This window comes from Vanessa atalanta, chromosome 13 (genome assembly GCF_905147765.1).
Source record: "Vanessa atalanta chromosome 13, ilVanAtal1.2, whole genome shotgun sequence".
In the NCBI taxonomy this organism is placed as follows: Eukaryota; Metazoa; Arthropoda; class Insecta; order Lepidoptera; family Nymphalidae; genus Vanessa; species Vanessa atalanta.
The window spans coordinates 8,092,043-8,113,981 of record NC_061883.1 but is presented as its reverse complement, the minus strand read 5'-3'; the positions used below and the strand labels follow the sequence as shown (position 1 = coordinate 8,113,981).

Here is a 21,939-nt window from a genome sequence, read left to right as displayed (position 1 = left end):
CCAACTTATTAACCAACTGCATAGGTCATTGGAAATTTAATCTTACGAGCTGGATAAGCAGTGCTGCCGCATTTTATTTACTTCTGAATTTAGTATAATGACAAAACTGTGTCGTGATTTCGTCGCATTTCACCAGATTACCAGTACATTACGGATAACATATTATTTTAAATTTGAATATTTTGTATTCAATCATAAAAGATAACCTATTATACTCACTGGATACAAAAAATGACTACATTATATACTCATTGTAATTATACGTAGTGGATGCCCAAGGTGGTTAAGGATTTTTATTACGTCGTTTAGGAATAACTGGAAGCCCATATTTATATTAGAGTTATAATAATACCTCTCGACCCTTTTGAATCTAAAGGTGAAATTGGCGAATTTACATGCAGCCAGCGAGCTTAGTAGAGCCTAGGGTGGCAGATTTAAATTTAGAGGCTAATTTTATTTTAAATTATTTACTATACCCTGTCAAACCGGTTATTCACTTTTTGACAGATGCCTAGTGTTTGATTGTGAGTGTAGGAAAACAGATAAAGAAACATTAGATTTACGTATTTCATGCGACTTGCTAATAGCTCAGCTATGTTGTGCACTATTAAGAGTTTATGATTAATATATCTTTAATTATAATACAACACTATAGCACTTGACCACTTATTTCCACTTTAATTTTATTTCCAAAATCCCGATAACATTTTCGTCGACGTTCAAAACGCCATTTTTGCGAAAATCCATAGTGAATATCATAGACTAATCAAGTTCTCGACCAATTATATCGCACGGCTTGACAGCTAATTGTCTTTATTTGTATTTTTTCCTCTTATGGTTGGAATGGAGTATACTTTGAACGTACTATGGGATTTTTAGTGGGTATTCCGGGATGTCGGTCAGTTCCCCGTTCCTTTTTTGTATTCCCTGAAATAGCGTCTTACACGTTTCCAGTTGTGGAAATGGGACTCGCCGGTCCCCAGGAAGTTTAGTCCGCACTAGTACACCGGAATTCCCACTATAAAGCCAGCGGTAATTTCTTCGTCTCTATGGGGGGCGTTACGGGATCGCTTTCGTATGCTACTTTGGCGGCCCACATACTTGCCGGTTCATGCGACGAACTACGTATATAATAAAAGAGTTTACATTTAAATATAAATGAAAGTTTTAAAATATCCCAATAAAAAGATTGACATATGATTTTCATGTCGGAAAAGTAAAAAATTAAGCTTATTTAATTTATAATACTGTTGCAATAAATATTTATTATTTTTTTAATTTTTGATGCAAAAAGCCCAATATATATAACCATTTACAGTTGTAATATGTATATAAGCAGTCATAAATAAGACAATTAAATAATATTAGCATTTATTTTATCACGCTTATTAATGTTTACTTTTACGCAATCCGCAACTCCGTACGTCTTCTCCTTTGCACAGGGATATTGTTCGTATATCGTATGGATAATTTTCCTCCTCTTCAGCCGAAATAATAATTATATTTTTGCAAATTATACGATTATATACTAAGGAAAAACCGACGTAACTTTGTTGTGCCTTCTCCAAGACAAAAATAATTTAAAAAATAAATTGATTTTGACATTTAACTAAATTTTATCTGTTACGGCAGGTTTTTTTATGAAGTATGAAGTTATGAACTAGAAATTGTTTTGCACAAATAAATAAGAAACAAATTTTAAAATTAAACTTACTTGTACTGCTAATACAACTTACAGACAAGAAAAATCTCGCCTTTGTCATTATGTAAATATTGTTAATTTGTGAACTAAATAATAATGGTAAGTTTATTTTTTGTAATAAACAAAAATTATTATTCAAATACAATGATAAAAAAATAGCTAATATTATGACATTATTACAACTTTTCTTTACCTAAATTTTTATTTACTGTTGTATTTTGTTCTGCTAACTTTCTAGGGTGATTTTGAAATAAACGAGGCTTTGGCCTCGTTGGAGATGCTGATGTCGGAGTTCTTTGCACCAACTACAAATAATTTCAGAAAAAGAGAAATTGAAAATATGTTGGAAAACTTTTCCAATGCTAGAGATTCATGGAAACATTGTTTGTTATTTCTTCAAAAATCTCAAAATCAGTATGTTTTGATGTTTATATTGACAACATTGGAGGTAAGCTATTAATTTTAGTGATAATTTAATGGTATCGGTTAGTATTTTAAAACAACTTATTATTGCAGAAAATAATAAATCGACAATGGATAAGATTGTCAGATGATGAAAAAACAGAAGTCCGACTAACTTTAATGAATGAGCTTATGAACAAACATGACGTGATGTACTTTATTAGAAATAAATTAGCTGCTCTGCTAGTGTCCATAGCCCGCTACGACTGGCCACACTTGTATCCTGATTTCTTCACAAACATTGTTGAGGTAAATTGTTGACAATGATTGTTATATAGATTTAAAAAAAATCCCAACACTAATTTTACTATCATAAATATTTACGTGTAAACTAAATGCTAGTGTCTAAGTAATCTCTACTATATCTATAAATTCATTCAGGCATTCTAAAATCTGTATATCATTTTATGTGAAATTTTATAATCAATACTGAATTCTTTTCTATTTAGTTATTAAAATGTGAGGGTCGTCAATGCATAGTTGGCTTGGTGTTAGCTCAAGCAGCGAGTGAAGAGTTGGGTGCAGCTCGGGATACTGGAGTGTTACTGCCCTCAGCACGAAAGAGTCAACTAGAACGACTTATGCTTAAAGGCATGCCTCAAATGCTTGCAGCATTAAGTGGTAAATATTCATTCACACTTCAACTAGAATATATTATTAAAATATTGGTATTCTAAGCAATAAAACATACATTATTACAGCTATATTGGAAAAAAATGCTCAAAAAGAAGGTCAATCAAATCCCCCACCATCGCCCACCAGTGGCTTACCACAAACTTCGGCACTACCTGATTTATTAGCAAATGCTCATGATGTACATTCAACAGAAAAGTAAGTATTTTAAAAGCATTGTTGATGTGACAAATAATGAGATTTAAATAACCAACTGTATCTTTAATGAAGTTAATGCAATTACTTTTCCAGAGCACTGAATATGGAAATAGTTGTAAAATGTCTGACTACACTTCAGCATTTATTTTCATGGTTGCCACTGTCTTCCCACGTACCTCCTTCTCTCGTTACTACGGTGTTCTATTGGGGCAGTATTGCTACACAATCACAGGTCATAAAAGTGTTAGCTTAAATTATTGTACTCTGATTATAGAAGACATGTGACTATGTAAGATATTACTACAGTAGTATTAAAGACCTCTGCCGCCAGGTAAACATAACATGGTGAAATAGGAATACAATTGTGCAGTGCACTAGGCAAAAACATGATACTTTCTAAAGTAATTTGTATGTATGTAATTATACTTCATTTAAGAGAGATTCCATTATAATTAATTTTAATAAAATCTAAGTCATTTTATAAATACATCTATAATAACACATAAGCATAAATGTGGTTTTTTGGCAAGTCTTTAATACTACTATATTTCTGTGCGTTATGTGAAGTGGAATGTTGTGTTCAGAGCACGGAGGCGGCGCTGGCGGGGCTGGGCGGCGTGTGCGAGCTGCTGTACCGGCGGTACGCGCCGCCGTCGTCGGCCGCCACGGCGCTGCGCCTGCAGCATTGCGCGCTGCGCCTGCTGCGACACCTGCACCACGCGCACCACATGATGCGCGCGCACCCCGAGTATGTACCCAGTGCGCTTGTTATGAAACTACAATACAAGAATTCCGAATACATAATTTATTTTATATTAATGTTGTACCAAATTCGAGTAATGGGCGGCTAATATTCTTCTTTGCAGTTATCTGAACAAGTTAGCTGAGTTCCTAAAGTTATTTGTGTCCCTGCATTTTAAGAGGCTGGAGGCCGAGCCTGAGTTTGATGCTATAGAATTTTTATCATATTTATTCCAGTATACATTCCAGGTACATAATTCAATTAATATTAATTATATGTAATGTTGCTCAAAAATTAATAATGAATAATTTTTAGGTCCCGACATGCGCAACATTTGTAAGCTGCTTAGATATATGGATACAATTTATAGATGTATTAAAACCTGAAGACACTCCAAAGTAAGTAAAATTATATTTAAAATCAATAAAGTCGTGACCTCTTTTATAAAGGTATTTTTTAATTATTGTTATAGATATTGGGAGGCACTTCAAGCTTTAGTGATTAGCATATTAAATAAAATACAATTCCAGCACAATAAAGCACAGCTACAGCATCTCGACAATGATGTGTGCGACGATGATGTAAGTTAAACAAATATTGTTTTTGAGAGATAAAATGAACTTCATTTTATTCATATAATATAATTTATTTTGATTAAAAAATAGATTTTATTTTATTTCATATATTAATTATAAATAGGTCTATCCGTCATTTTTGACATTGGATATAAATAAAAATAGTGATATTGTATTTTGTCATAGGGCGAAACCGAATGGCAGACATTCCTTAAACATTGTATAGAATGCATCGCTCGAGTAGCAGACTTGGCGCCTCTAGAAGTATTTACAGCTGTGGTATGTAGATGTGGTAGTTTTAAATTCAATTTTCCCGACTATAAATCGTAGAAATTCCGGCAAAAAATGATTTGAATGGAGATAAAGCTTTTATTTGCCTCCGCAAGTGTGGGAAGGCCTTATATATTTATTAAGTATAGTCCTAAAGCGCGCGCGACCGCGTCGCAGATGGAGCGGTGGCAGTGTCTGGCGGACGTGCATGCGCGGGCGGCGGGGCGCGGCGGCGCGGGCGGGGAGGCCGAGCGACTGCTGGCCGCGCTGCTCGACCTCGCCACGCTAACCCGTCTTCTGGGCCGTCTCGCGCCCGCGCTGCTCGCCGGTGAGTCGGCGCCACTGGACTACGATTCGTGTTACTTCATTACGCTGAAGTCATACTTAAAAGCGTCGAGTTTTATATGTCTATATAGTTGTAATTCGTTCGTCTGTTGGGAATCAGAACCTGAGAGCGGCGCAACGGGCGGTGGAGCGGGCGGAGCGACGCGTGCGCAGACGGCGGGCGCGGCGCTGGTGGAGCGCTGTGCGAGCGCGTTGGCGGGCGCCGCACTGACGCGGCCGCACCGCGGACACCCCTCGCCGGCGCTCGCGCGTGCGCACGTTATACTGTTTGTGCTCACTTTTAATTGTACTTCTGCTAATATTCCAATCTTTATTCTAATCCGACATAAGACAAAAAAACATTTAGTCTGTCCCTAGTTCTAGGAACATTTATATCAATGTGCTCTGTATAAAATTTTGAAAGTTACCTATCTCGCTTTTAAGCCTATTCAAATACGAATATATGTGGCCGTGATGGACGACGTCGTTTTTTATCGCCTCGATATTCTTACTATATTAAAAGTGATACAGCAAATCGAAATTAAATCGTAAACATGGTCCGTTTGTAAAGACGGTAATGGTCGCCCCCGCAGGCACGCGGAGATGTTCGCGTGCATGGGCGCGTGGTGCTGCTACGCGGGCGAGGTGCGCGCGGCGCCGCCCACCATGCAGGGGCTGCTGGCCAGCGCGCTGCCCTTCCTCGTGCCGCACGACGCGCCGGTAACCGCTGCCTTATCGATATAACCTTTAATATTTATTTATTTGTGACTTTATCGTTACCATGACTTTATTACTTTACTCAGGAGCCCCCTCTACTGTGTCACGCGGCGGCTCATCTCCTGCTCAGTCTGTCGAAAAACGTCAAGTTCGCAAACGATCCGATGGTTATGTTGAGCGATTTATATAATCACGCGCAACGATCTTTGCACTACTTGGAGCCGAAGGTAGCTAATATATTTATAGTATTTTGTCGAGGTTATATGATATAATATAAGATATAATGCCTACTAGAGGCATAATTCCAGATATTCGTGGTTGTAGGCAATGTATATTTTGTTGGTTTTGACTTAAAGTTCAAGGTCAAATCGAGATTTAGAGAATCAAAGGTAATCGTGTTTTTAACAGGTTTAATGAGTTAATCGCATTCTATCTTGTGTCACAGACCGCCGGCGTAGTGCGCGAGGCGCTGGTGTCGCTGGCGCTGGCGCGCGGCGCGGCTGGCAGCGCGACCGGCGGCGCGGTGGGCGGCCAGGAGGCGGCGCGCGCGCTGCTTGCTTCCTGGTCGGCTGCGCTGCCGGTAGCCGGGCCCGCCGCCGCGCTACCGCCGCTGACTGCGCTACTCCACGCATTTGCTGCAGCGCCGACTGCCGCTAAAAAAGTAAAGCTACCACATTCTGTCTCCGCTCTATTCATTACACATTACAATATTTTTTGTTTTTATTTAGTTACGTTTAATGCTTTAATTTTTAAAGTTTTGTTCAGAGTGGGCATGTTTTTCAGTTAGTGTCAGAAAATAAGATGGTTCTATCTAATTTCTAATATTATTTTATATTAAAAATCACCAGTCATGAAGTGTTAAGTATTCTAATGACACATTTACACATTTTATAAATTTAATTCCATCTATAGAGCTCTTATTTTCCCAAAGTATAATTATGATTGTAATTATTTTTGTGATTTCCTTTACATTATTCTTTGCAAAACGTTGAGTTCGCGGAACGTCAATACGAATAAAATATTACCTTATTAACCGATCATGCTAATGCAACACCCAGATAATAGCGGAGGGCGTGTCATCGGCGGCGGAGAGCGCGTTGCGGATGCTGTGCGAGCCGGCCTACGCGACTGCAGAGACTGACATCACGGATTTCTTCCTCGCGCTCTTCACGGCGCTGTTACCGCAGCTCGGGGCTTTCGCGTACACCGCTATCGACGTGTTTCTCGAGGTAGCGCAGAGGTGAGGCGCCAATTCCAATTAATAGCTACGAAAAACGATAGCTCACAAAACGATAAGCAAACTAAATTGTACTATTTGCTTTGCTAGGGACTCCGGTGACGGCTCGGGTAGCCTGGAGCGCCTAGTGGAGTGTGTGCGGCTGGGCGTGGAGGCCGGCGGCGGTGGAGTGCGCGTGCGTGCGGTGCTGCAGCTGCTGCACACGCATGTGCTGCCGCGCGCAGACCCCGCACCCGCGCTCGCCCGCGCCGCGCACCGCCTGCTCGCCAGGTACGAGTGCCGCTGTCGACCTCGAGCCGAGAGCAGCAAGTCCTCATTCGAGCGTCTAACTCGTGATGTCTCACAGCGTGCTCATCCATCGCTGGCGCTACTTCTTCCCGCACTCGTGCGAGGGGGAGGAGGGCGCGCGGCGCTCGAGCGAGCTGCGCGGCGCGCTGGCGGCGGTGGGGCGCGCGTTGCTCGCGCACGACATCGAGCTGCTACGCGGCGCGCTCGCCACCATCGACACGCTCAACGCCAAGTGGAAGCTCTATCACAAGGTGTGTGTGCGATCGAACTTTTCATGTAGATCTGATCCTCTTCGTATATGTGTTTCATTTATTTGTACTAATTTTGTCGGTCTAACTTTCTGCGGTCTGTGGCAGGCGATATTCCGAAGTGAGTTCATGTGCGAGTTCCTGTCGGTGCTGTTGTCGGGGCTGGCGGAGGGCGGCGCTCGAGCCCTGCTGCGCGACGAGGCGCTGGGAGCCGTGCACGCGATGGCGGCCGTGGACTTCGCCGTCTTCCGTCATGGTTTCCTGCCGCACTTCCTGCAGTCGCTGCCCGGCCTCGACCCGCAGCGCCTCGGCGAGTTCCCGCCTGATACGGTATCGTTACACTTCCATAGATCCTTGATACTAAATTAGTATAAAATGTCAATTTAAGACAAACCAAAATATTAAGAGGACTAATACCGACCGGTTTAGTTACTTATAACTAGACCGGCTGAAAATTTTTGACGCGACACCCAAAGCTGTACCTCAAGATTTTATAGGAATCATTATTTGTTTTCAGGATCTACCGACGTTTACTCAAAACATCCTGCGATTGATGAATGATGTTAACTGCTATCGAGCATATCAATCACTTACATGTAATGAAATGGGTCTCTAGTGAACCTCAATGGGTCTCAGTGAACTATTGGTGCTGTGATACAGACCAGCTAGGGATTAGGCCACTGGTACTTTAGAAATCAATTTTATACAAAAATAAATAATTAAATACCATCTCATAATTACACCCTCGTAATTAATTTGATTCATTTTTTTAAAAAAAAGCAGTTACTACTACTTTTTGTGTACATTACGTTAGGTGCATTTACAGCTTTATTTAACTGAGTTTAAACATTATGCAGTTAGATTTAGTTTTTAAATCTGATAAAACACGAATTTATAGTTCAGACAATGTTATGTTATTTTTAGTTTACTAGTCATAGAAGACGAATAATAAATACTACTTGGTTTTAGTAGTATATTTTAATTTTGAATATTTTCCCGTATTTTTAAATAAAATGTAGTTTCTCATAGGTTACTGATGATGCGCTCAATCATCTAATAGAATGCCCATTTTAATTTAGAAAAATAATATAATAAAGTATATTATATGTTTTCAGAAATCTGCCTGAAGTGATAATGATATATTATTTAAAATAAAATAGCATTGTAACAATTTTAAATAAAGCAATTAATGGAGATCCATTGGTATATATCCTCATCACAATAATAACAAAAACAAAAGTAATAAATATTTGTTCAGATTTATTTAAATGGTCATTCTGATAGTATAGTTTTTTATGTTATGACGTATACTTTTATTTTTATCGAAACATTCAATACAAATATTTAAAGTTGACGAAAATCAAAATACAGGTAAAAAATTGTATATGTAGTTTGGGTAATTACTATGATAGTGTTTTTGTAGAAGGTTGAAAAAAAGCGTGAAGGTTTTTGATACTATTTTTAAGAAATAATTTTTAAAATAACTCAATCGTACCCGTGTTAAATCGGGCTAGTCGCTAGTTTGATATTTTTTAGATATTTCAAAAGTTAGAGAATATGGGACCAAGTTTATTTAATAACCTTTACCCTATTTTGGAGTTTCTATAAGTCCCACATAAATGACTAAGGTGAATTGAATGAATTTGTTATTATATTGAAGCCTGTAATATAATATTTTACGTATGTTTTATATATATTATGAAGAGTGCAGTAACTGTGTTTATTATTATTTGTAAGTTTTATGAGTTCACTATTTACTGTACAAAAGTTGAAAGTAAATGGTTGAAGCAATAAAGATAAGGTTCCTTCAAAAATGTTTTATTGTATTATAAATTTTAAGATGTATGTTTTATTAGTACTCTATTGACGATATCCTTATGGCTTGCATACAGATTTATGTCACTTGTAATATCTACCCATTGTACACCAACAGCATCATCACCAGCTTGCAGGTTTAGTGAACTCACTATAGAACCACTTTCATCATGGAAATTATAAGCCACTGTTTCCATCCAGGCATTGTCAGTATTTCTTGGATCATCAACATAGCCGCTATATATTTCAATGCCACTACTAAAGAAATTATCCAATTTTTCTTTCATAACTTGTTTTTCACCTATAATATTAATAATTTATTATTCAACAAAAGTAAAACTTTTATACAAATATAGGAAATATTTCAACATACATTCAGATGCTTCTAACAAATTCAAAGCTTCTTCTTGAAATTCTCTAATGGCAGTGGCTGCCACTTTTTCACCAGGGTCTACCATTCCTCCAGGTAACGCCCATTCCCCAGTATCTCTTCGCTTAATTGCTATAAATTGAAGAATGGGTCTGAAAAGTGTCACATGCATGTTAAATCTTAAAAGGGTAAAGTTATACTTAAAAAGTGATGTAAAATATCTAAAATGACATAACGGCTAAGTTTATAAATATCAACTAAGCTAGTATCGAAGAGACCGTACAAGGAACAGAGTATAGCAGATGTAATTCAAACTTGTCTTAACTAAAGAAGAGATGACAGACAGTATGCATTATAAAGACTGGATACCTCTGACAGAGACACACAGAAGTTACTGTGTAGAATGAAATATATAAAATTAAAGGACTTATTGATTGATTAATTTGATGACCTGGTGCTAATGGTGCAAAAGAACTCTTGAGTAAAATATAAAGCACAATCTGCTATTTCCAAAATAATTAATTTTTAAAAAATATTTTGTTTTAGGTATAAGACAGTATAAGCGTAACATTACTAATACCAACAATATTATGCAAAAGCCATATTTGTTATATAGAACAATCAACATCTGTATATTGTTTCTGTTCTGATTACCAAGAGTTAAAGCTACATAATTGCTAGATTTTGCTATGCAGTATGCATAAAGTATATTCAAAATTGAATATTCTATTTTTTATATCATGTTTTGAAGATTATCTAAATTACAAAGCGGGTACTTTTTATCAATATCTTTTGCAGTGTTTTTCCATCGTGTAACAACAGGATCTGCTGCATGGTTAGGACCCCAACGTCCTAATACACCTCTTCCACAAATACCAGTACGACCAACTGGATTTAGTGGATAGCCATTCACTATATTATATAAACCCATGTAACTTTCTCTGTTTACTTTTCCATCTAATGTATTCCACTTTGGGCTGAAATTTGCTCTACCTTAAAAATATAAGACAACTACATGAAAATGGGAAAAGAGCATGAAATAAAAGACAATATTTTTATTCAAAAAAAATGTATACCAATTTCTGGATCCGCCCATGGTTGACCCTGTATTGATGGACATGTATAAGTAGGTGGTTTGTACTCTATAAATTCTGTATTCCAAGTAACTTTATCATCAGGAACTGGAAATCTTTGTACAGTTGACCGAGGATATAGGGGAGACCGGCATTTTAAATGAAGAGGCATAGCGAGAACGTTTTTTAGCATGAGTATTTTTAATATAACAATTAAAAAATTAAGATGTGTGAATAATTTAAAAAACAAACAACTAGCAATCATTTACAGTTATTACTATAGATAATACTTAATCGTGATGACTTCTTTCTGTTGGTAATTGGTATGTTATTGTAAATATGCCACTGTGACAAGTGTTATTATTAACGATTGCAATTTGACATTTAAATAACACGATAACATTATGGGTGCGTTACACTAAGCGCTCCTTTATGGTAATGCTGTAAACATCATCGTTTTCTGTTTTTTCATTGTTGCTGTTCTGACAGGTCGTTATCTGTCAGGACAGCTGGGTCGAAGAGGGCACTGAGAAAATGGGCGCTGTTTTAAAAAAATAATAATGAGTCGATATTTTTAAACGATCACCATTTTGTAAAATTGTCTTTCGGTCTTCATCAAAACTAGACAAAGTCGTTTCTGAAGCATTAGTGCGGTATGTTCATTAATATTGAACTATTTTGATTATATTTTTGAAACGAAAACTATATAAATACTACTAAAATGAAGGCAAAAATAAAATTAATTGTATTTATTATGTCAGGTTCATCAACAAGTTTTAAAGATTATTACAAAAGCTTATAACGTAACGTATCAATTCCAAGCTTCAGCCTTAATTTCGAGCTCGAAACGAGTCATTTTTTAATGTTAACGTTTTAATTAACATAAACTAAAACGCACCATTATTTCACCTACACTTTCGACTGTCACGCTCACAATTAAGTAGAATGGGAAATACAGCAGTGGTGACCGCGATCATTATGAGTCATTAGAAATAGCACTCTTAGAGTTGCAATTGAACTTAGGGATGGATCTTCTAATAGGCATTTTCGACTGCATCCCAGGACTCCGTGGACATACTGGCCCCAGCCCTCATTATAGAAAAATGCAAGATATTTGTAAATTTAACCCTTTCACAGATTTGGCAATCCCGTTTAGGCGCCTATCGAACGAAACGGAGGATAATCGAAAGGCTCGTTGGTTTTTGATGTATTTACAACGCGTCTGTTACTCCTTATCCCTGCTCGATATCGGTGTATTTTTCGCAGTCATTCGTAATCGTACAGGCTTCATAACTTCCTATCTCAGGACTGTTGGAGGTAAATACTTCAAGATTTTTAAGGACCGAGAGACGGAGTGGAAGGATAAATGAACTCTCTATTAGGGATTACTTAAAATAAAACAAGCATTATAATAATTTTATATAATATATTTTTTAAATTTATGTTCTCTTACGGGTTACTTTTCTTGTAGATGGCTTTTTGAAAACTTCGTCTTTTTTCTGAAAGTCTTCATCTTCATCTGCAAATAAAAGGTCAACATATAATTGAAACATCTGTGCAACAACTATAATAATTTTGTCTGCCCCATTTGTCAAAGTGACTAGATTATAAGGCTACAAACTCGAAGTCTTAGATTCAAGCCTGGTCAAGACATCTTTTATTATTTTATAGAATTTGCAGTTTCATCCGATTATTAAAGTGAGGGAATAGAAAGAGCACTTTTGTGCATTATAATATGTCCTGTGTAATTGACTATTTTTTGAGTATGGCTGCCGTGGGTCACTGATAGGTGGTGATATTGGTTACGAAGACATCATCATTAATGTATGTCCATATCATACATGCTAATAGTGTTTTCGGCATATATTCTTACATGGTATGGATGCATACATTTTGTTTTATTTCCTTTGTTTACCATTTGATAATTAAGATTGTACCTGATTCCTCTGATTCATTCATTGTTTTATTTTTCTGTGCAACTTTCCTTCTTGACTTTCTCACAGTTTGTGGAGTAGCATCTTTATTTGGTGGTTCATTCTTAAATAGATGAATATTATTATTAATAATTAATATAGAAAATTAATATTTTTAACCGATAAGAATATTGAAATAATAATACATATCACAATATCTTTTACTTTCAGGTAAACCAATTATTATTTTTTAAATATTAATTATTTGTGTTCTAGACATTTAGAGCTAGCTATAAGTAATATATTTGATGCTTAGCACGAATAACTATAGGATTATACCTCATCCGGGCTAGACGAGGACCGTTGCCTGTTACGTCGCTGTGCAGGGCGACGCCTTGGAGTAGCTCGCGGGTGTTCCTGGCGTGCCTCAGTGCCTTCGCTATTTACATCATCACCATCCTCACCGTCTTTTTCTCGAACAGCAAAGCACTCTTCTATTTTATCGCCTAATTCGTTCACCAGACTCTGAAAATGTTTTAATACAAATATTGCTACTACAGCTATCAGTGTCAAATGATAAACCTATCTTATACTTACAGTATAAGTTTATCATTTCAGTTAAGCTTTAAATTGAATTACCTTGATTTCATTCCGCGCCATTTTGGATGTGTTATTCATTAGCGTCGTAAAAGACTCTATAACACCAGAGCAATATAATTTATCTTTGTAGCAGTCAAGATTCTCTATTAGTTTTCGCAAAGACCTTTCATTATACGTAAACAAGGAAAGGCAATAAGCTAAATCGCGCCATTGTCTCTCATCCGTTGATAGTTTGAATCGTTGACAAAGTTTTTCTACTAATGCTTCCATTTGTCTATCCTTTTGTATAAGAGATGTAATGTATCTGAAATTATAATTATTTATCATCATTATATCAGTCATCAATGGTGTAGCTAGGCTGACAACAGACCTGGTGCGGTGTTGTTATGAAAAAAATATGCATCAGCATATTATATTAACATGCTATTTCCAAACATATAAGAAACATCTGACGGATACCTAGTGTAGATGCTGTCTTTTTCTTATTTTTTTACAGTATCGGTAGGCGGACTTATAAATGGACCAATTGATGGTAGGTTCGTGGTTATCACTACCCATAGACATTTGTGCCATAAGAAATTTTAACGATTCCTTATATTGGCAATTCGCCACCAGCCTTGGGAACTGTAATTGATTTGTGCATCTAGTTGCATTGGCTCACTCATCCTTCAAACCGAAACACAACAACCTTAAGAATTGCTTCTTGGCGATGGGCGACTTATCCACCTACTGCTCGTACTATTACTTTTAAAAGAGTAATCATTAATCTCATGTCGCCACATACGTGGATCCATAGGGTGATATATTAGCTTATATTACAATATTCGCTAATGTAGGAATCAATATCTCTCACTAACAATAATAGTTAAGTAATTCAAGTTACATAATGTTACCAAAATGTAACGATGCATTTCGCTGCATAACTACTATAGTGCGTAATGATAAAAATAATCCTGAAAGTCTTACTTCATGATAACCCTGTATTGTTCTTCTGGAACATTTAACTCCGGATCGCTTAGTCGCGATATAATATCCGGCATGACATTATATAAAGCATTTCCTTTTTGAGAGAGTTGTTTGAAAAATAATCGAGTCATAGAAGCTATACGAGGGTCCTTGTCTGCGCAACACAAAGCCATGTCGGCTATTTGACCTTTTACACGGACCATCTCGTGTAATACCAGGAATGACAGCATTTTCACAGCGCACTGACGAACTTCTAGTTCTTCATCACTGAGTCTGTTGGGAAATGTTTTGTATAAATAATTCGAAAAAATAAATAAACATATGTATAATTTCTTAATAACACATTATTTTTCATGGTTTCCCTACTAATATGATAAAGCGAAAGTCAGTTTGTCTGTTAATCGTTCACATGTTAATTACTTAACATATCTAAAAGTATAATTCCTAATATCTAACTAAGCCACCCACCACTCCTCCTATGCGTGGGTGACACCGCGGCCGGAAATTGGTAATTTAAATGCTCCTTCAATGGACGCTGCGTCTGCTTAACTACGTAAACTCTTACAACAAAACGTTCCTTTTTTTTTTAAACTTTTAAATTTAATTATGAGTAAACAGTAGGTACTATTGTTGTTTTGTTTTATAATTAGATTGACTTACATATGGTATATATGATGCGTCCACGGCTGGGTCAGATTAGGGAACCGTAATGTTAAATCGGCGAAAGCGATTGTAAGATTCGTTCGGAGGGAAACATTTTTGGACCTCTTCAGCACTGTTACCATTAATTGAAGACCTTCTTCACACACGGAGCTCGATACCAACATATACCTGTTGAAAGAAGGATCGAAATTATATGATGAAATAATCGAAAAATTATACTTTATAAGTTTTTATTCTCAAAAAGATCATATATAATAATAATATGTATGATCTTGTTGAGAATATATATATATAATTAGGAAATAAACATCATAATCTTTGTTAAATTACTCCTGCAAATTTTCTTTCGTCGTTTTTTCTGAATGAGAGGTATTTTTTAGCATCAATAAGCAAGTGTATGCAAGTGCTTCCACATCGATTAAAGTATCCGCACCGGGTGAAGGTGAGCGCGGCGGCGGCCTGCAGCGCGGGCGAGCAGCGCGCGGCGTTGGCCAGCAGCCAGCGCAGCAGCGGCACGTAGCGCGCCAGCGCCGTGCCCGCGCCCACGATGTCCCGCTCGCACACGCTGCGGACGTACTCCGCGTCCGCGTCGTCCGCTACGGCTCCCTCGAGACCCGTTTCCTCCTCGGTCATGGTTGTGTTTGCCTAGTTAAGGTAAATAAAATTATATTATAAAGTAATGTGGGAGTAGTAAAGCTCGTATCGACTCGAGTAAAATTACCGATGGACCCTTATTAGATGTGACACTAGCGGAACGCTGGCCACGTGAGGAAGCGCTCGCATTGCTGGCATTCATGAGCGTTTGCCTTCGCAGGTCGTCGATACGGCCGCGTCGTTTTGGAGTTGCAAATGCACCCATTTTCTTTTTACGCTTTTCTTCCACTTTACGTTCTTCCCGTACCTTCAAATAAAAAAAAAGGAGTTTTATTTTTATAAAATTTCAAAAAATTAACTTTATTATTCTAATAATTAACTGTATTTACTTGGTTCCTTCTTCTTAGTTCACTGTAAACGGTTATGTCCAGATAAATGAGTTGTTGTAATGCTATATGACCTAGCATAAATATGAATCTTATAAGCAGTTCGGTCGGTAGACTGGCCTCTTCCTCGTTGTCTGCATCTTTTACTAACGATTGCTCTATACACTTGTACATCTCTGCTAGTATTTTTGTACAAATAACGTCAGGTGTATCGCAAACAGCATATATTAAGTCTACGGAGTTGGCAGCGAATGCCGTAAACTTATCGAATTTTAAAAATGCTTCCATAAGACTGTCATACAATGATGTGAAAATAGTGTGATCTGCGGGATATCTCGTGTTCTTTTTGGATAGCGAGATAAGAAGTTCAACACTTAACCTCCTCGTGTCGTAATCTCCCGTCAGTCCATGGGTTTGAATCACTTCAATGTTCGCGAGCGCCACTGACGGTTTAGCTTTGGCTATCATGACAAGAAAGGATAGGGCTGCGTAGCTATCCATATCGGTCGTACCATCGATCTTTTTTAGGAACATTTCCCAAAATACCTACAAGGAAAAAAATAACCAGTAAACATTTTCGTCCAGCGGTTTTAGAATCTGGCTGACTTTATATGCATGCATATGCGTATTAGACCTGTATGAGCGCGGGCGTGATGTCGGCCCGCGCGAGCCACTTGTCGACGAGGTGCTGCAGCGCGAGCGCGGCGCCGCGGTCCAGCGCGGCGGCGAGCGCGCTCAGCTGTCGCGCCACCGCGAAGGCGCGCGCGCGCTCCGCCTTCACCTCGCTCTCCAGGTACATCTCGCGGTACGCGCGCTCCACCGCTTCACGTTTGTCCTCGTTATCAAAAACAAAATAAAAAGGTGCCACTTACGTACGTACGTCACGTCCTACGGTACGAGATGCTAATCTCAAAAATGTTCATCACTCACTTGATCCGGTGACCATACGAGTAGGAGCATATTTGTGACTCCTTCTTTGGCGGATTCGATATTGAAATGGTGGGCGGTCGTGAAGAAATCGATCGCCTCGCTCACGTCTCCCGCTTGCTTTGACATTAACAGTGAGTTGATTAGGGGAACTGCTTCTGATATCATTTTGCTAAAATGTACTGATTCTTGCAAAAATGCTACGATACTTTCTTTTTCTTCGAGTCTCTTGTAGAGTGCGATTTCATTTTCGCATTGCTGCGTTAAAGATATGGACTGAGGTTTTTCTGGTACAATGAAAACATTACGTAATAATGCCACAAAGTAGTCCACCTAAAATAAGAATGAACATGCCTTATTTGGTATTTTCTTTTAAATAATTAAATAAAATAATGAAAACGGCATTGACCGAAATTAAGTTTCGAAATCTATGGGTTTTTAAGTACCTGATCGCTTTTTTTCATATCACACCTTAACAACTTAGCATCAGGATACTGTCTTTCAGCATGTTTCACGATCAAGTAAGCCTTATAAAAATCTTTTTCACGTAATTTTTTACGAATTGCTTCATATACATTTTCAATAGAAGCCTGAGATAGTTCTGGCTCATCTTGAGTGAGAGTATCCATTTTTTCATTTATGGTCTTTAGAACATCTTTTTCTATTTTCTCCCAATGTTGAATAAGAACAGGATCAGGTCCAGGATTTAACTTCTTTTGGAGATCTTCTAAAATATTTTGCTCATTTTTTAACTGCTCTTCCAGAAGTTGTAGTTTTAATTGAGCAGAGAATGGATTACATTCTAAAAATATCTGTAATTAGCATTACAAATTAAATTCAAATTAAGTTTTAGTCAATTATAGATCTTAAAAAATCTAAAACAAAGATATTACCTTTAACAACTGAATAGCGGCCTTTCTAACGAGCGCCGCTTTGTCCTTCAAGCGACCGATTGCTCGTTCAAGTACCACATGCTGTCGGGTCACAGGTACACAGTTTTCTCTTTGCAATCTACACCAAAATTGAAGAACCTAAGGTTGAAATAGAACATTGTTAAAACCATTTTAACATTGGTCAAAATTTGTTTTTTTAATACTTGCCTTGTGTCGCACATAAGCTGAGAGGTCATGCATGTGCTCATACAGATCATCAAGGAAGTCATCACGTTGTATTCGTTGTTCATCAGATAATCCCTCACCAGTCAGCTCGACACTTAGAACCTCGCACATCATGCCTAGTACACTGATGCGAATGGTATATGACTATAAAATTACAAATAAATGTTACTTAAGACTTCTTGAAAGATTTGAGCACTTTTGATAATATAATAAGTTGTTATGTTATTTAAACATTGTTTATAGAAAACTATTGTACTTTATTAAAGGGGATACTATTATCTAAACACACACCTCATCACTTTCCAAGTAAGGTTGTATAGTAGCTATGGCATTCACCATTTCCTTGGGCAATTCTTTTGTAAGTTCAAGTAAGAAAGCTCCACAATTTTTAGCAGTACCTTGTTCAGTGCCCGCACCCCCATTGTCTTCTTCTGTTGAAGCCAATGCTTCCGTAATCTCACGAACCTAAGCAAAATTATAGTGAATGTTTGTATTCATGTCCTATTTAACTGGCATTAAACATTATTTTGGGTATACACTAACAATAATAATAATAACAAATGAAATAAACCATGCAATTTATGTGTGTAATTTATAAGTATTATTTTACACTTTTAGTTCTACCTTCATGTAGATCTGATTAGACTAAATGTGGACTGATTAAGAGTATGCTTTACAATTAATTACAATAATTTGGTCGTAGAAGGCTTTAAATTAATTAAAAAAAAAATTCTTCTTAAGAGAAGATGCTGGACTTAGTCTAGCATTTGGAGTTTAATAGGCTGTTACTTTACTTTTACTTTATACAAATTATAAGCTACAAAAAAGAGATTGTATTGGTATGCAAATTAAATAAATCATCTTACCATTTGTGGCCCAAATGTACTCAGACCAAAATCCTTAGTTAGCTGTACTACACCAGCACATATTGGTGACACGGAATGTTCAACTATTTGTAACACCTGAAATTTATTTATTGATTTATTTACTATGGTAGTGTAATATTTAAACAACTGTAATTAACGAAAGTTCTCTATTTTCCTCATATGGTGTATGACAATTATTATAGATCCTTTAAAACTTTTTTATGAATCCTTTACAGTTCTGATATTTACATAATTATTGAAAGAAAATCAGAACAGAACACTAGACACAATAGCTAGCCTATTACAATCAGAGGAGTTTTAAGTCTAGTTTGGATAGACAATAAGTAATTGTTGACATAAGCATATTTTGTCCCAGAAAGTAAAGAAGTCTAATGATAAAATAGTGGGTTTATTATAAAAAATATATATTTATAAATTATAATTAAGTACCTGAACCAATTTTATGAGACAAGATGTCCCATGGTTATATTTTTTTATGAGGACTCCTAAAATTTGAAATACAGTTTCTCGTACTGTTTTAGTTTTTATTATCTGTTCCTCTAAAGCTTTGTAACAAGGATCTGCTACCATTCTGTAATTAACATTACGTTACAGTTATTTATGTATGAATGACACAATACAGCTGTAAATGTTTGATTATATGACATTTAAAAAAAAAAATTTAATTTAAAAGAGTTTTTATGCTAGATTAGCCATTTTCATGAGATATTTTAAAGGTATTATTCCAAATATTTATCAGTTACTTAAACAAAAAATATTGTACAAAAGCATAACTGATTTGTTTAAGATTAATTTTAACAAATGATTTGTCATTTGTTGTAAATTTGAGAAAAAAATTACGATTTAATATAAAAGTACAGCCAAAAGTCGTAGAAAATATAACTATACAAAAGAAATTTTGTAATAGCATCACAATGCTTTATATTGATTGGCTTGTCTCTAGTAGTTTACATGCATAAGCATTTACATGCACACAAGCTTAAAAATGACAGAAATTGAGAAGCAGCAATTGGAATAAGCACTCTTAAAAAAAATTTAGTAAATTATTGTTATGCTAAGAAAGGACTAACGACACAAAATTGTCTTCGGCCAAAGGTGGATCCCATAGCTGTGACAATGGTTGTTGTAGAAGCATGTGTAAACAGATAAGCGCTGCTTGCTTGTCTGCTTCAGTCCATCCACAGAACTCATCATCATCTGTTGCCTTTTTTCCTTTCTTACCCAATGTTAATTTTGTTGAATTCTATAAAAAAAAACCAAAGCAACTTACTTCCCTTTAAATGTAAATATAAGTAAAATAGAACATTACTAATTAGTAGTTTACTTTATAATTTATATGTAAATCATTTCTGTAGAATGAAAGTAAGACTTACATCAGCAGCTAATTTAGCATCTTTTGTTTTCATTATTTGAGTGAACAAATACATAGTCATTTTTACTATGTTTAAATTTTTCATTCGTATGTCTGCATCTATTACTTGCTCTTGTAATATTAGTTCGAGATGTCCACACAAATTTTTGACAGTCCTTACTATATGATCAAAACCTAAAAAAAAAAATATTTCCTATAAGTATCAGGAAATTACAAGTAATTGATAATTATGTTAACTTACCTTTATTTATTACATTCCATTCTAATTTAGTCCCATGAACTATAATAGAGAAATAGGTATCAAAATGTTCTAGTATATAGTCGACACCATCAGAGTTGTAAGCACGGGCCGCATCTATTCGAATAATTCATATAAATAAAAAATAAATATATTATTTACTTATGAATATTAGTAGTGTTTAAGCAAATACAAACCTTGAAGTTTTGAGAGAAGTAACCTGGGCTGAACAACATCTTCAACATGATACTGGCCAGCATGAGATTCTAATAACTCGTCTTTTTGTAATGGGATGGAAAACTCAAAATGACTCATATTCGAAACAATTATTTTACTATTCTACTTATTCTTAATAATCCTTATTAATAATGCAAAATTATTTGATACTGCTCACAGAGCAGAAATACTGTAATAATAAACAGCTTTGTATTCAAAATTTGAAAACAAATTCCGTTGATAGTGCTGGGAGTTTTTTTCAGAAACGGTTTTAAGAACTAGTTACTTTAAAAAGAACGAACGAACTGTTTCTGGATTTAAAACGAACGAGACGACACTCGCCACCGGCGGCCTTCGTTTTGGTACTGCTTCGCGAACCGGTTCCTTTCACGTGTAACTGACTAAGCACTCTATTTTAATTGACGTAAGGACTATTATTGTATGAATATTAAACCAGTTATAAAGAACTACTTTGGATTTGAAGTAACGAATATGCTACAATGAATCTTATTTCTATAGAAATACAATACAAATTTGGTTGTAGAAGAAAAGACTAAATCGAAAAACCTGTTTCTTGGTACCGCTGCGCGAACCGGTTCCGATCACGCGTAACTGACTAAGCACTTTATTTTGATCGCAGTAAGGACTATTATTGTATGAATATTAAACCAGTTATAAAGAACTACTTTGGATTTGAAGTAACGAATATGCTACAATTAATCTTATTTCTATAGAAATACAATACAAATTTGGTTGTAGAAGAATAGACTAAAATGAAAAACCTGTTTCTTGGTACCGCTGCGCGAACCGGTTCCTTTCACGTGTAACTGACTAAGCACTTTATTTTGATCGACGTAAGGACTATTATTGTATGAATATTAAACCAGTTATAAAGAACTACTTTGGATTTGAATCTTATTCCTACAGAAATACAAATTCAAATTTGGTTGTAGAAGAATTAAAAAATTACGAAACAAAAAAAAAAGTTTTCGTAGGCTCCTTATACGCTTATTATTTTTTTATTACAGATTTAGTATTAACTGCTTATTAAATTACAAATAATTTAAAAATATTTCTTAATTTTCTGTTTTTTTAAATGCAAATAAGTGCGTGACGTAGAATTAATCCAAATAAATTATAAAGTCGAAGTCTATTTTTAAAATTATATAATATGACTCCAGTGTTGAATATACATTATTTCAGTAAAGTATCGTAAATATAAGTATATACGTAAGTTCTCGAACCTATGAAAACAAACCGGTTTTTTTTATAACCATTTCGAAGAACTGTTTTGTAAGTGTAAAAAACCGGTTCGTTTCGTTTTACATAAAATCTGAAATGACCCAGCACTATCCGTTGACACTTGACAGTAATTTACACGAATGACAAAATCAAACTTCAAAAG

General features: G+C 36.1%; 3 protein-coding genes across 3 annotated transcripts; 1 reads left to right on the top strand and 2 right to left on the bottom strand.

The window, feature by feature from the left end:
- The first annotated feature begins 1,648 nt into the window (after positions 1-1,648).
- Positions 1,649-9,204, top strand: LOC125068187 (exportin-6-A). Its single transcript, XM_047677234.1, has 21 exons — positions 1,649-1,801; positions 1,941-2,150; positions 2,219-2,413; positions 2,614-2,785; positions 2,866-2,995; positions 3,089-3,227; positions 3,580-3,743; positions 3,862-3,985; positions 4,053-4,135; positions 4,210-4,318; positions 4,499-4,591; positions 4,760-4,910; positions 5,028-5,193; positions 5,500-5,626; positions 5,710-5,850; positions 6,069-6,284; positions 6,682-6,863; positions 6,951-7,130; positions 7,207-7,399; positions 7,505-7,726; positions 7,914-9,204. Exons 1-21 carry the CDS (start codon positions 1,799-1,801, stop codon positions 8,010-8,012), a joined length of 3,099 nt encoding a protein of 1,032 aa, XP_047533190.1. The 5' UTR covers positions 1,649-1,798; the 3' UTR covers positions 8,013-9,204.
- LOC125068188 (ADP-ribose pyrophosphatase, mitochondrial) lies at positions 9,205-11,021 on the bottom strand. Its single transcript, XM_047677235.1, has 4 exons — positions 10,658-11,021; positions 10,358-10,574; positions 9,585-9,733; positions 9,205-9,512 (listed from the first exon to the last, which is right to left on the bottom strand). The coding sequence occupies exons 1-4, from the start codon at positions 10,917-10,919 to the stop codon at positions 9,232-9,234; spliced, it is 909 nt and encodes a 302-aa protein (XP_047533191.1). The 5' UTR covers positions 10,920-11,021; the 3' UTR covers positions 9,205-9,231.
- A 1,039-nt stretch (positions 11,022-12,060) lies between these two features.
- LOC125068485 (condensin complex subunit 1) lies at positions 12,061-20,769 on the bottom strand. The gene is made up of 21 exons (XM_047677626.1): positions 20,516-20,769; positions 20,322-20,435; positions 20,082-20,254; positions 19,779-19,951; positions 19,138-19,279; positions 18,688-18,783; positions 18,113-18,286; positions 17,804-17,965; positions 17,597-17,734; positions 17,150-17,515; positions 16,707-17,036; positions 16,411-16,611; positions 15,780-16,322; positions 15,518-15,697; positions 15,230-15,441; positions 14,794-14,964; positions 14,134-14,406; positions 13,207-13,471; positions 12,907-13,092; positions 12,592-12,691; positions 12,061-12,173 (listed from the first exon to the last, which is right to left on the bottom strand). The coding sequence occupies exons 1-21, from the start codon at positions 20,631-20,633 to the stop codon at positions 12,094-12,096; spliced, it is 4,197 nt and encodes a 1,398-aa protein (XP_047533582.1). The 5' UTR covers positions 20,634-20,769; the 3' UTR covers positions 12,061-12,093.
- Between the last annotated feature and the right edge of the window lie 1,170 nt (positions 20,770-21,939).

Excerpts from the sequence above, each read along its gene's own strand:
- LOC125068187 (XM_047677234.1), top strand. Across the intron at positions 4,592-4,759 it reads TAGAAGTATTTACAGCTGTG|ATGGAGCGGTGGCAGTGTCT; the intron begins GTATGTAGATGT and ends ACCGCGTCGCAG. Across the intron at positions 6,864-6,950 it reads TTTCTCGAGGTAGCGCAGAG|GGACTCCGGTGACGGCTCGG; the intron begins GTGAGGCGCCAA and ends TTGCTTTGCTAG.
- LOC125068188 (XM_047677235.1), bottom strand. The coding sequence starts at position 10,919 with ATGATTGCTAGTTGTTTGTTTTTTAAATTATTCACACATCTTAATTTT. Across the intron at positions 10,575-10,657 it reads ATGGGCGGATCCAGAAATTG|GTAGAGCAAATTTCAGCCCA; the intron begins GTATACATTTTT and ends TATATTTTTAAG. Across the intron at positions 9,734-10,357 it reads GCAAAAGATATTGATAAAAA|ACCCATTCTTCAATTTATAG; the intron begins GTACCCGCTTTG and ends GACACTTTTCAG.
- LOC125068485 (XM_047677626.1), bottom strand. The coding sequence starts at position 20,633 with ATGAGTCATTTTGAGTTTTCCATCCCATTACAAAAAGACGAGTTATTA. Across the intron at positions 19,952-20,081 it reads ATGCTAAATTAGCTGCTGAT|AATTCAACAAAATTAACATT; the intron begins GTAAGTCTTACT and ends TTTTTTTTATAG. Across the intron at positions 16,612-16,706 it reads TCGTATGGTCACCGGATCAA|GACAAACGTGAAGCGGTGGA; the intron begins GTGAGTGATGAA and ends TTTGATAACGAG.